This window comes from Carettochelys insculpta, chromosome 9 (assembly GCF_033958435.1).
Source record: "Carettochelys insculpta isolate YL-2023 chromosome 9, ASM3395843v1, whole genome shotgun sequence".
In the NCBI taxonomy this organism is placed as follows: Eukaryota; Metazoa; Chordata; order Testudines; family Carettochelyidae; genus Carettochelys; species Carettochelys insculpta.
This window is the reverse complement of record NC_134145.1, coordinates 44,307,123-44,321,499: the sequence shown is the minus strand read 5'-3', so window position 1 is coordinate 44,321,499 and position 14,377 is coordinate 44,307,123. Positions and strand designations below refer to the sequence as shown.

Below are 14,377 nucleotides of genomic sequence, written 5' to 3'. Positions count from 1 at the left end.
TGGCATGCAGCTCTCCCCCACGCCCTCACAGATGCACCTGGGGGAGCAACCCCAAGGGTCACTGGATCCTCCCCAGGGCTCCAAGGAGCATGCCCCATTCTGGAGCGGGGCTGAGATCCAGGCCCTACTGGATTTGTAGGCAGAAGAAGAAACCCTGCAGTACCCCAGAGCCAGGTGCTACAATGTGATATTTACAGCTGAATGGCTGATGCCCTGGCACAACGAGGCCACCCCTGCTGTACCCTTGAACAGGTGCGTGCCAAGGTGAAGGAGTTGCAGCAGGGGTGAGTGTGGGTTCAGGACTCTCGGGGGCAGAATGCCTAGCCTCCCCCTACTACATGGAGCTGCACTGCATCCTTCAGGGGGGAGCACATCACCCCCATCCTCAGCCTCGACTCGGGGCTCGATACCCTCCTTGTTGAGCAGGAGCCCAAGGAGGACCAGCCACGATAGGGGCAGCAGCAGGAGCCGGATTCAGAGACTAGCAATCTGGTCATCACCCTGGACCTGGTCCCCAGCAGCCAGGATGCTTCATGGGCCTCTTCTGAGCTTGGCTTCCCCGGTGAGTGCCCTGTTTGTCATATATCCCAGGGCATGGGAGGTGGGCGCAGACATGGTGGACTCTGTGTGTCGCTTGGCCAGCTCGGGTGGGACCCCGCGCTGCAGTAGTGTGTGCCACCTGGACCCAACAGACAGCCCCAGGTCATGGGCGGTATTCTGCTACCAGCACGAGTGTCAGTTCCCAGCCCTCCCAGCCCCTGCCATAGCTGGAAGCAGGCTAGCCACAAGGGCACTGACATGAACCTAGACATACTGGCTACGTCTACACGTGAACTCTACATCGAAATAGCCTATTTCGATGAATAACATCTACACGTCCTCCAGGGCTGGTGCCGTCAATGTTCAACATCGACGTTGGGCAGCACCACATCGAAGTAGGCGCTGCAAGGGAACGTCTACACGCCAAAGTAGCACACATCGAAATAAGGGTTCCAGGAACAGCTGCAGACAGGGTCACAGGGCGGACTAGCGCTTCCGGGGCAACAGCTAGCCGCTCCCTTAAAGGGCCCCTCCCAGACACACTCAGCCTGCACAGCACGCAGTCTGCAGAGCCATAGGCACGCACACCTCAAGCGACGCAGTCATGGACCCCCAGCAGCAGCAGCAGCAGCAGCCAGAGGTCCACCCAGCCGCCCCTGGAGGAGCAGTGCTCGCCCTGCTCCATGCCATGTAGGCGGCAGCTGATCACATCCTAGCCACAGAGGAGGAGCTGCCCGCAGGGGAGGAGGAAGCAACCCCCAACCCTGCAGCACCCCGCCCCCCCCGCCTCACACACCGCCGGTTGTGGAGCTACCCCACGAGCACCGACTGGTGGGAGCGGCTGGTGCTCGGAGAGTGGGATGATGACCACTGGCTCCAGAGCTTTCGCATGAGCCGGCAGACATTTCTGGAGCTATGCCAGTGGCTCACCCCCGCACTGAGGCACCAGGACATCTTCATGCGGCGTACCCTCAGTGTGGAGAAACGGGTCGGCATCGCTGTCTGGAAGCTGACCACTCCAGACAGCTACCGATCCGTGGGCCAGCAGTTTGGCGTCAGCAAGGCCACCGTCGGGGCTGTCCTCATGGAGGTAGGAGGACCCACGGGGGGAGGGGGAGGCAGCCCTGGGATGGGAGGGGAGCCCTGGCAGGAGAGGGGAGGGGAGGGGGGCCCTGGCAGGGGAGGGCCACGCACACCCTGCACACCCCTCACTGGTGCTCTCCCATGTGCTTCCCCTGCAGGTCGTCTGCGCCATCAACGCCCTGCTCCTCCACAGGCTCGTGAGGCTTGGGGACCCGGATGCCGCCATCACGGGCTTTGCCACCCTGGGCTTCCCCAGTTGCTTCAGGGCTCTGGATGGGACCCACAACCCCATCCGCGCCCCAGAGCACAGTGGAGGACGCTACCTAAACAGGAAGGGCTACCACTCAGTAGTCCTCCAGGCCTTGGTGGACAGCCGGGGCCATTTCTTGGACATATACATGGGCTGGCCTGGCAGCACCCACGACTCCTGGGTATTCCGGAACTCAGGCCTGTGCCGCTGTCTGGAGGCGGGGACACCACCGTGCCCCTCTGCATCATCACAGACGCAGCATACCCCCTCCGGCCCTGGCTCATGCACCCGTACACGGGCCACCTGTCAGCCAGCCAGGAGCGCTTCAACATGCACCTGAACCACGTGCGCCAGGTGGTGGAGCGCACATTTGGCCGCCTCAAGGGGCGCTGGAGGTGTCTCCTCACCCGCCTTGATGCGGGCCCCACCAACATCCCCCAGATTGTGGGCGCGTGCAGCACCCTCCACAACCTTGTCTAGAGCAAGGGGGAGGCCTTCTTTCAGGGCTGGGCTGTGGAGGCCGGCAGGGCCGATGTGCAGCCACCCGCTGCCCCCAGTCGCCAGGTGGACCCAGAAGGGACCCGGGTCTGGGAGGTCCTGTAGGCCCAGTTCGACGAGGCCGCGGGGTGAACGCTGGCAGGCCCCCCACTGCACCCCCCCATCCTCCACAACACTCCCTGCCCCTACGCCCACACCACAGAGCACCCAAGAGCACACCCCCCACCACTTTTCTTGTAAATAAAAACAGACATGTTTTTCGTCAAACCAGAATATATATGTTGAACTCATTATTATATCATAACTATGTACAGCCAAAATAAATATTATATATATATGTATTATAAGATGAAAGGAAAAAAAAGGGGAAGACAAGGAAGGGGAGAACTATTTACATGGGGGGGCAGGTATCATCATAACAGAACAGGGGTCTAATACAAACTATTTACAAAAGATAGGTGAAGGGGATATATACAAAGGGGGGGGGCCACGTCCTGGGCCCCACACCCCCTAATGTCCAGCGCTGGGGGTGGGCGGCCGCGACCCGCGCCTCGGCCGCAGCCCACGCTGGGGCTGGCTGGGGGCCTGGCGGACCGGGAGATAAGGCCGGTGGTGTCAGCTGGCCCCAGGTCCCCCTCGGCAGAAGGGCCCTCGGTGGCGGATGGCGGTGCGACGGGGGGTGGAGCAGGCAGGGTGGGCAGAGCGGCGGCCGGAGCGACATGGGGGGCCAGGTAGTCTGTGATGCTCTCAAAAGTGCACATAAAGGCCCCCCATGCCTCCTGGCACCAGGCCAGCGCCCGCTCCTGGAGTTGGAGGCGCCGCTCCTCCACCCGCAGGCGCTGCTCAGAGACCTCCAGCTGCCGACGGAGGATGGCCAGCAGCTGGGGGTCCGTCGCCGTCCTCGGATGGTGCTGGCTCCGCCGTCGTCCCCGCCCTGGGGCCGGTTGGTGCTCTGCCGAGGGGCTGGCCTGGAGTGATGGCCCCAGTGGGCTCTCCAGGACCACTGACACCTCGCCGGTGCTCTCCGGTCCTTCCGATGGTGCAGCTGCGGAACACGGGGGGGAAGAAGAGTGGAGACAGCCGTTAGTGTGGCCCCCGAGCTGTGGCCCTTGTCCCCCCCACCCCTCTGCTGCTGGTTCCCCATCCCCGTCCCCGGGAGATGCTGCTGCTGCTGGGTGTCCCACCCCCTCCCCCCGGGGGACCCTAGGTTCCGCTCCCCCCATCCCCAGGGATGGGGCATGGCACTGTCGTGCTGGGGGGGCAGGGGCTGATGCACTCTTCTGAGGGACATGCCACTGCTGTCCTTGGGGCCATGGTCATCTGGGCATGTGGAGGGCCCTGGTCATATCTGTTACCCCTGCCCCTCAACCCCGGGGGTGTGCACCGGGGGGGGTACATACCTGATGGTCCGCTCCCACGGTCCGGGGACACCCGATGGGCGGATGCCCTGCTGGAGCTCTGGGATGGGATGTGGATCCAGAGCCCCCCATCGCTGGAGGAGGATACCCCCTCCTTCTCCTCTTCCGGTGCCCCAGGGGTGGGCTCCTAGGGGGGCCCCCGGGGTGCGGGGCTTGCCTCCGGGGCGGACTCCGCCTCTGGGTCCTGCTGGGGCTTGTCAGCTGAAGTATCAAGAATGGCCTGAGGGGAGGAGGTGTGCCGGGGGCCCAGGATGGCCCTGAGCTGCCTGTAAAAGGGGCAAGTGACGGGGGCGGCCCCAGATCGGCCGGCCGCATCCCGAGCCCGGGCGTAACCCTGCCGCAGCTCCTTCACCTTACTCCTGACGTGGTCAGGAGTGCGGGCAGGGTGACCCCGGGCGGCCAGGCCCTTGGTCAGATGAGCAAATGCATCCGCGTTCCGCCTCTTCCTCCCCATTACCTGGAGCACCTCCTCCTCACTCCAGAGCCCCAGCAGGTCCCGAAGCTCGGCCTCTGTCCAGGAGGGGCCCCACTGCCGCTTCCCAGCCTGGCTGCCGGTCTGGGAGCCCTGGCTCCCCTTGGGGGGGGTGCCCTGGGGGCACTTAGGGGGCTGGGGAGTGGCCATCGCAGCAGTGGGGGGTTGGTGTGGCTGCAGAGGAGCATGCAGGCTGGCCACGTGGCTGTGCTGCTGCCTGCACGCGCTCTCAGCTTCCTGCACAGGAAGGCAGGGGGCGGGGAGCTTTAAGGGGCCGCTGCACGCAGCGACCATCAAGCTCAGGGGCTGGAGAGAGCGTCTCTCAACCCTTCAGCTGATGACCACCATGGCGGACCCCGCTATTTCGATGTTGCGGGACGTGCAACTGCTACACGTTCCCTACTTCAACATTGAACGTCGAAGTAGGGCGCTATTCCCATCTCCTGATGGGGATAGCGACTTCGACGTCTCGCCGCCTTACGTCGATGTCAACTTCGAAATAGCGCCCGCCACGTGTAGCTGTGACGGGCGCTATTTCAAAGTTGGCGCGGCTACTTCGAAGTCGCTGGCACGTGTAGACGCGGTTACTGAGGCATGCAGCACAAGGCACACAGACGTGCTTGAGTGTGTGAGACAGCACCTGCTCCTGCAGGCGGGGCTGGAAGAGACAGGTGTGTGAGGTGCCCCAGGGACAGCACAGCTGCTCCCAGCTCTCCCACCACCCACGAGGAGACTCCTCTGTGGCCGGACACCCCCGTTGGCCTCTACCCCATTGACTGGTGTTGGGTGGTGGCAGCAACCAGCACAATTCCTGAGGCACCTCAGAAACCCTCTGCAGCAGGCAACACATGGCTTTGCTCCTGGGACATCCCCCTCCCTTGTCCAAAGAGTTGTTGGTCACTGTTCATGGTGCGGGGCACAGCCTCAGGGCCTGTGTTGCATGACTGACCCATTGTCTCTTCCTCCTTGTGTTCCATACAGCTTGACCTGCATTGACTGGGGGCTGGGCCATCCCAACATCACCGCTAGACTAACCCTGGAGCTGGAAGAGGAGGAGGTGGGGTGTTCATGAGGATGCAATGTCACCATCCTCGAGAATATCCAGTGCATCCTGGCCTACTGCATCCAGGAGGATGTGGAGTAGTGGTCGCGGCACCAGCTGGTGTCCCACTGTGACTCAGTCACCAGAGTCTGGTGGGACATGCTGCCCCCATTGCCCCACACCTGCCTGCCTGCCTGCTTCCCTCTCTCCCTCCCTCCTCCCTGGGCGATCGCCATGCCCCCTCCCCCGCTCCCCATGCCTCTCCATCCCCCTACCAACCCAGCCCTTGTCCTAGCTCCACCTTGTCCGTACCTCCCCCAGTCCCAGCCCCAGGCCAGCCCCAATGGGGGCTCCGAACACAAGGTCAGAGATGTTGCACTCCCTTCATTAAGGCAGGTCAGCAGGCACGTCACCTGTGCCTTCCGGCGGCTGAAGGTGCACTCACCCTACATCCTGGTGTGGTTTAGGTGGTCGTTGAATTGCTGCCTGCTGGGGTCCAGTTGTCTGGTGTGCAGCTTCATCAGCCACAGCATGAGGGGATAGGTAATGTCCCCTGTGATGCAAACTGCTATTTGTACGTCCCCAGCCACCAGCTCACAGTGGTGGATGAATGTGCCCACCTCCAGCACAAGCTGGAATTGTGGAACACGTGGGCATTGTGCACCTTGCAGGACCACCTGATGAAAATGTGCGGGAACTGTCCATGGTGGTCAACCAGGGACTGCAGCGCCATGGAGAAGTAGCCATTCTGTTGATGAACATGGCTGCATGGTGCTCCAGGGCGCAGGATGTGGGTCCCATTGATGGCTCCAACACCATTCAGAAACCCCAGGGCCGTGAATCTGGCCACAATCTGGTCAAGGTATCCGAGATGGATGACCCTTTACATCAGGATCGAGTTGATGGTCCTCATAACCTGCAGAGGGAGGCAACTGAACACACATGACAGGGACTGAGGGAAGCGGGTATCTGGGCCCTTAGGGGGGTCCCTGGCCGCCTCCTGTCCACTCCCCCATGGCCCTCCAGGAACCCCCTGTGAGGTTGCCTTCTAGCAGCAGGGCTTTGTGAGGGTGGGACAGCATGATCCCCTGGGCACAGAGCTTCACCCCAGCCCTAGCTGCACCCCTCACACTCCTAACCCTGCTTCCTGAGTGTCGCCCGTTAGTGAGTCCCCTCTACCTCCATGCAGGGACCACAGCCTGAGGGTGCGCTACCTCCATGAGGAGGGCCTGATGGTGGACTTCCCCATGCCAAACTGGTTGCCCACCGACTGGTAGCTATTGGGGTTGGTAAGCTTCCAGAAGTCAATTGTGACCCACTTTCTCATGGGGATGGAGGACTGCAGCTGGGTGGTGTCTCTGGAGGGCAGCGGTGAGCCAGGCACAGAGCTCCAAGAAATTTTGGAACTACTGCTGGTTGTCCCACTGCTGCATGTCCAGCCAGTCCCACTGGTCTGAACTGGTCTGGTGCTTCAAGAGCAGCCTGTGCACCAGCGGGGGTGGGTTCAAGTGTGTAGCTCCTGCAGCCAGGACAGTGGTCCCAAAGATGATCTTGGGGTCCACCTCACTGAGGCACAGGAAGGCATCTGTCAGAAAGCTGAGCAGCACGTCCATGTTGGGCTATTGCAATCCCAGGGGCAGCTCCGGCCACATGGCACCCAGGGACCAGCTGTGTTGCCTGCAAATGCAGGGCAAGCACAGTGGGCACTGGGAGACCTTTGCTGTCTCTCACAGGACTAGGCAAACCCACAGAAGGGGCAGGAAATAGCTGTTGGGAGGGGTCCCTTTAAGTGCATCTCCACAGGGCTCCATCACCGGCTCTTGGAAGGAACTGGTGACTTGCAACCCTTGCTAACATGGCTCAAGGTGGCCATTTTGCCGAGAGAGCGGTCAGGCTGTCTGGCTGCTTTCTGTGTGACAGAGCAGATCACTCCTTCGCTGTGCCTTGGTGTCTGGACACACACTGTCAACAGGAGTTTGTCGCAAGATATCTTCCAAAACAAACTTATTTTGACAAGTTCCTGCAGTATAGACATAGTCTAAGAGAGGACTGCAGAGGTGAAAGGTTAGTTTTTACCTCTACCCACTGAACCATCTAGAACTCAGTTTTAGATTAATAACTTGGAATTTGCAAAGACATTGAATCTTATTAGGCTTCTTAAATTTGTTTACCTGTTTTCTGTATCCCCTAAAAGAGGAATCTTTGATTAATATTTTTGAAGTGTTTTGGAACAATAGCTTTGACCTGTCGATTGGACTTCCCCTTTAAGCTTGAACTGATCATTCAGATGTTAGTGTGTAATTTACATATTCAGTGTATTTAGCTGTGTCTGCTTTTATGGACAAAGATGCAATGCTGTTCAGTGTCACAGAGGACTGAGTTCAATGGATGCATGAACAGCAGAGAGGAGGAGTTGTGAATAAGGGGTTTTAGTTTGCAAAAGGTTTTAAATGATAACCAGAACTGTAGCATCATTAGGCTATTGGCTCATTCATTGTATAGGATTGTACCTTATATATCGCTCATATATGAACATTTTAAGCACAAAGGCATTTGAATCTTTTATATAAAATATGTTTCTAATGAGTATTATTTACTCAATTAAAATAATAATGTTGCTTTGGTGACTTTCTTTGTCCCACTGCCCTGTATGGTAGGGAAGGGTCTTTTCCTGACCACATGCAGGCGATAGTACAACGTTCTACATTTGAGGTTGGAAGAAGGATGTAGTTAAAACATACAATACTCTAATCATAGTTTTACATGGTCTTACTGGAGAACACTGTAGAAAAAGGTGCACTTTCTTGAAATTTTGCATGCGGAATATTTCACAGTGTTATATATCCTATTCTATTGAGTAATGAAAGGTCATCATAATACACGTTGGCTCTGTCTACACTAGCTCCTTATTTTGAAGGGAGGATGGTAAGTAGGGTGTCAGGAGATTATTAATGAAGTGCTGTGCTGCATATGCAGCACTTCATTAAGCTAATTCTCCGCCGTGGCGGCTTCAACAGTTTAACGCTTCAAAGTTGCCATGGTGGTGAATTAGCTTAATGAAGTGCTACATATGCAGCGCAGCACTTCATTAATAATCTCCCGACACCCTACTTACCATCCTCCCTTCGAAGTAGGGAGCTAGTGTAGACAAGCCCGTTGGGAGGAAAAGTTGTTGAGAGCTTCAAAGTTTTTCCTTTCTCTGAATCTAGAATTTCAATTTTAATGTTGCATTTAAGCTTGCTTCTGTTTTTAATTTTCCACAAATTCTATCAAACGCATCTCTGTTTATTTGAATGTGTGATCTGCAAAGAGATATGCAGATTTTCATCACTTGGTTTTACACATACACCATGTATTGTCTGAGAATAAGCAAAAAACATCAAAACAAATAACACTCAGTATGACAGCTTAATATTCTAATTTAAATGGAGTTTCTCCTCTTTTTGCTCTGAAAAGAAAATCCATCTCCTTAAGTGGAAATGCCTCCTTAATCTACCGTTATAGCAACTTTGTTCAGCTATAGATATTAAATTCTGAAAGCTTAAAACAAGTAGTGGCTTCTGTGTAAATAGCCCCATGAACATGATCTTCCTTATATTAATCAACTGATATGAAATTGGAGTGCCTTAAGAAGAATTTGGTCTTAGACCTGCTGTCATGAAAGCTGTTGCAGACTCCCTGTATGCTAATTAAATTAAAACAGTAGTAATAGCAAAAGGAAAAACAAGGAAAATCCTATTGCATGTTATTCTTCTGCAAGTAACTGTGCTTATTGTAGAAAAATAAATTGGTAATGTTAAAGACAGCCACGTTCTGTTGTATTTAATGTTTCTTCTATAGCTGGAATTTACAATGCAAGAAGCTGTACAGTGCCTCCACGCATTGGAAGAATATTGTCCTTCTAAAGAAGACTATAGTAAACTGTGTTTGTTACTCACATTGCCCCGTCTGACCAACCATGCAGAATTCAAAGACTGGAACCCTAGCACTGCGCGAGTTCACTGCTTTGAAGAAGCTTGCATCATGGTTGCAGAATTTATTCCTGCTGACAGGAAGCTAAGTGAGGCTGGTTTCAAAGCAAGTAGTAATCGTTTATTTCAGCTCGTAATGAAGGGATTACTTTATGAATGTTGTGTGGAATTCTGTCAGAGTAAAGCAACAGGAGAAGAAATTACAGAAAGTGAAGTATTGCTTGGCATTGATCTTTTATGTGGTAATGGATGTGATGACTTGGACCTGAGCTTGTTGTCATGGCTTCAGAATCTGCCAGCTTCTGTTTTCTCTTGTGCTTTTGAACAAAAGATGCTTAATATTCATGTTGATAAACTCTTGAAGCCCACAAAAGCTGCATATGCTGATCTTTTGACACCTCTTATCAGCAAACTTTCTCCTTACCCATCATCCCCAATGAGACGGCCTCAGTCAGCTGATGCTTACATGACTCGTTCCTTAAACCCTGCCTTAGATGGGCTGTCCTGTGGATTAACCAGTCATGATAAGCGAATCACAGACCTTGGAAATAAAACTTCTCCGATGTCACACTCCTTTGCCAATTTCCATTACCCAGGAGTGCAGAATCTTAGCAGAAGTCTCATGCTTGAGAATACAGATTGCCATAGCATTTATGAGGAGTCACCTGAGCGGTAAGTTTCACTTAACTACATGTTTTTAAACTGTTGACAAAATGCCATTCCACCAGTTTTGTTGACAAAACTGGGGTTTTGTCAGCAAAACTTGTTAGTGTAACCATAGCCCCCAAGTATGTCTACACTGCATGCTTCTTTCAGCAGCATGCAGAGTATATACTCTGATCGCTGCTCTTGCATGGGAATAAATAATATAGATGGTGAGGTATGACAGGCAAATTCAGCAAGGAAAGGCTCTGTTCCTTCTCCTGGAGAAAGGTTGAGCCTTTCCCTGCTGACAATTCCTTTCCTGGTTTGAGTGAAATTATTGTCAGTAGGGAGCTGCTGAAACCTCTTCCTCTGCCTCTTCCTAGCCAGAGCCTTTTATTGAAACATAGCTACAGCCTAGATGCAACCTGCTTTTCCCTGTTGCTGGTAGAAACACACACTCTACCTGCCAGCACCAATAGCGTGTAGTGCAGAAGTAATCTTGGAAATATTTGAATATTTTTCTAAATATACCTAAAGGCTGGCAACCTTTGGCACACAGCCCATGAGGATAATCCACTGTCTGGCTGTGAAACATTTTGTTTACATTGACCATCCACAGGTGTGGGCCCCCACAGCTCCAAGTGGCTGGGAATGGATACCTAAATTAACTGGCCAGATTTGCAAGAATGGGAGCTCTTGGCATTTTTCCTAACCTGTAAAAGAGACATTTCCTGTTTTGTTCAGTAGATAAAAGGACAATACTTAAAACCAACATGTCTATTAATTAGTTTAAATTGATTTTGCTAATGCACATATAAACCAGTAACTCAAATGTGATTTAACGAATCACTGCTCTAAACCATTAACTATACACAATTGCATCTGGTTAGAATACTCTTCAAAAATTCCAACATTTTCTAATATATTCTGCATATTTACTATCTACTGAAATGTTTTCTGAAATAATTCCACGTCAAAATACTTGTTACCCTAATTTTGTAAGTCCCTATAAAATACAAAATTAAATGAGAACAGATTTTAGTAGCACTCTTTTTTTTTTTCCCTGCATAGCTAAGTGGGAAGCTAGAAGATTCTTATGTGGAATGTCATTTAAATGTAGCTTAAAGAAATATTATCCACTATAGAATGGGAGGCAGCTGTGGAGGTGCCTTGTGATGAATGCAGGCTTTCTCCCCTCCTAAGAATTCAGTGAAAAGTGGGAGAAGCCAAGAAATGTAATTACCCTCAAAAGTGGGAGATAGCTGAAAATTTAATGAACAGCTTGAGTAATTTGTTGATGGTATTTAGATTGTTGAGGAATGGACAGCCTTTCATGGAAGGCATAAAAATAGAACATGAAAGCTAATGGGACCTCCAAAATATACTTTAAAAAGCTGAAAACAAAGGATATTACTTCTATTTTAAAGCTAGCAATTGTTGGTGTAATAGATTGTATATGGTCATTTCAAAATTTATTCTAGAAGTATTTACTTATTAGAAGATTTTCTATTAGATTTCTCAGATAAACCTCTGTTTTCCATGTAACTGAAAGAAGTGATACTCCTGTGGAGCCACAGCATTCGATTGGCAGTGAGACAGTGTGCCAGAATTCAGTTCCAGAAAATGAGCCAGCAAATGGAGCACAGAATCAAGCACCCGCCAAGCCAGAAAAAAATGAGGTAACATTTGATTATATCCACATAAAAAGGCCTTTTGAGCTGCCCACTCTGACAAATTGCATAACAATTTGCATGCTTTATTGGAAAGTTCATCCGTGTGTGACAAAGATGCTTTTGAATCTTGTTTTGCTGTAAGTGATATGTTTGCAGCATAAGGGGCTTGTCTACACTACCACCCTCCTTCGAAAGAAGGATGGTAAGTAGGGTGTTGGGAGTTTACTAATGAAGTGCTGCGCTGCATACACAGGACTTCATTAATCAAATTCCCCTTCACGGCAACTTCAAAGTTTTAAACTTCGAAGTACCAGCTCACGTCTAGCCACAGCTCACCCTGCCGGGGCAACTTCGAAGTCCCTTTACTCCTCAAAATTTTTGAAGTTTAAATCTTCAAAGTTGCTGCGGGGGGGGGCGGGGATTTGATTAATTAAGTGCTGCCTATGCACCACAGCGCTTCATTAGTAAACTCCCAACACCATAATTATAATCCTTCCTTCAAAGGAAGGTGGTAGTGTAGACAAGCCCACAGTGAATGACAGAAGCTTTGTCACCTGTGTTCACTAAAAGGTAAATCAGTTTTAAATTATCCCACTTCTTTGTTTCGTTAAACTTTCAGAAAGGTATTGTAAGGGCTTAAAAAAACTTATCAGCTGGCCAGAGAACTAAACTTAGCAGACAGAACCTGAAAGTGTTAAGCATGATCCCAAGGGACGTCCATGGGCCTTCTACCAAGGCTTCTCCACGCAGCAGAGGGAAGTGAAATGACTGTTGTTCATTTCACTGCTTCCGCAGAACAGAGTCTCCTTCACTTTCCACTGCCCAAATATCTCTCTCTTTATTCAAAACCATGGATTGCAGTGTTAGCTAGATATGTGTGTTAAAATTAGTGTTATTGAAATAATGACCAATTGGACATGTATGTGGATCAAAGTGTGAATCCTGTTTTGTTCTGAAAACACCACTTGGTGATTGTAACTTTAATTCTGATCTTAACTCTGTGCTGTAATCTCCATGGTGAGTAAAGACATAATAAGATAGTGTTGAAAGCCAATCTGACATTAGCAAGGTAATACAAGCTAGAGGGATACCTCAAAGAAGACTAAGCTGTCGGTAGCCATCAGTACTGAATGACTCTCTCCCACTAAAAGCTTGTGGGATTCAGCAGCTGGATCAAACTAACAGCTGCCAGGTTTCAATCCAGAAGGGATGACTGGATCAGGAGATGATAGACAACAACATTTCCATTTGTACTTAGCTTATACATCACAGTTAACACTTGGTAAGGTGAGTGGGAATAATTTGCATCTTTCAAAGCTTTTTTTATTTTAAGGCACCTGTGGGTTTGTGATGACACTGTGCATTACTGCATGTAAGAATCTTTTACTTACTGTTAGGACTAGAAACTTTTTTTTAAGAAAACAATTTTTAGAATTTACAGTATGATTATGTGTTCCATGACACTAATTGTACAAGATACAGATTCTTGTTCTTAATGTATCAATAAAATATCCACCAGCTTGTCTAGTTGTGTGGAGACATTTTGTTATAGCATACAGCATCAAGGGTTATGAAGGTCTTGGTACTTTGGGTTTCATGTAAGCATAAGTATGGGTTGACAAAAGAAGTCCCACTTATAGTGCTTCTGAAAAAAAGAATGAAATATTTTTTTCTGGTTAATTTTGTTTTTTACCTTAAATTGTGGTATTCCAGTGTTTTGAAATTTTTGTCTTGTAGGGTTGCTGTAGCTTTTCACTTATATTATTAAAGTAAAATAAAACTATTCTGAAAACTTCAGAAATGGCATCTTTAAGCATCAGATTAATTTCTTATGTGTTGCGTATTCAGTCTTATTTGCTTATTAGAGTGACCAAATCATTTCATTCCTCAGTCTTCTAAAGCTATCAAAAAGTTAAAACTTTATATTAACCATTAAAGCACAAATTGTCACATCACATGTTAAAATATATAGAGCAAACATCAACTGTTTCCTCAAGGACTATTTTCTTACTTTGCCTATCTGTAAATATTGATTATTGATAATTGTCAATTATGTTTGTAGAGTGAAAAGGACCTTGACCAATATTTACCATTAAAATTCTAATCCTTCTAAAGACTAATTGTGTCTAACACAAATAACCCTTACGTCTTTAAGCTTCGTGATTCAACGGAACAGTTTCAAGAATATTATAGACAAAGATTACGGTACCAGCAGCATCTGGAACAGAAAGAGCAACAACGACAAATGTATCAGCAAATGTTGCTTGAAGGAGGAGTAAACCAAGAAGATGGGACAGACCAGCAACAGAACCTTACTGAACAGTTTCTTAACAGGTTGGCTTTAGTTGACTCTTGCATTGACATGTTATCTTATGCGCCTCAGTAGTAAATTGCCCCGGATGCTAATCTGCTGCTTTAATATTTCTTAGATATTCAGAATGCCCAATATGGATTTTTTTTTTGTCTGATGTACCCCAGAGTAACTGTCTGGGCTAAACTTGTGCTTGTCAGTACACCTTTGTGAAGAATAAACTCTTCTGTCTTGAGCAGGAATGAAAAATAACTCACTAAACAAATTAGTGAAATAGCAACAAACTTATATATAGATAGTCAGAGGAGTTTGTGGTGTCTCTTTAAATGTTTTGTAGTAAGATAACTCAGTAATTGGGAGAGCTCTTCTCCATGTTGTTTATAGTTACATAAAAATTCATGGCTAAGATTTGGTGTATTGATATGAAAATCATAAAGAAAGCCAACCAACAATTAAACAAGAACAAATCTGCTT

General features: G+C 49.8%; 1 protein-coding gene across 2 annotated transcripts in view; it reads left to right on the top strand.

Moving 5' to 3' along the window:
* Positions 1-14,377, top strand: part of WDR47 (WD repeat domain 47) — a 46,259-nt gene that overhangs the window by 11,670 nt on the left and 20,212 nt on the right. For both annotated transcript variants that reach the window (XM_075002410.1, XM_075002409.1), the window contains 3 exons: positions 9,144-9,946; positions 11,472-11,598; positions 13,748-13,926. In XM_075002410.1, the coding sequence (XP_074858511.1) occupies positions 9,144-9,946; positions 11,472-11,598; positions 13,748-13,926 (1,109 nt within the window). The remainder of the gene's footprint in view (positions 1-9,143; positions 9,947-11,471; positions 11,599-13,747; positions 13,927-14,377) is intronic.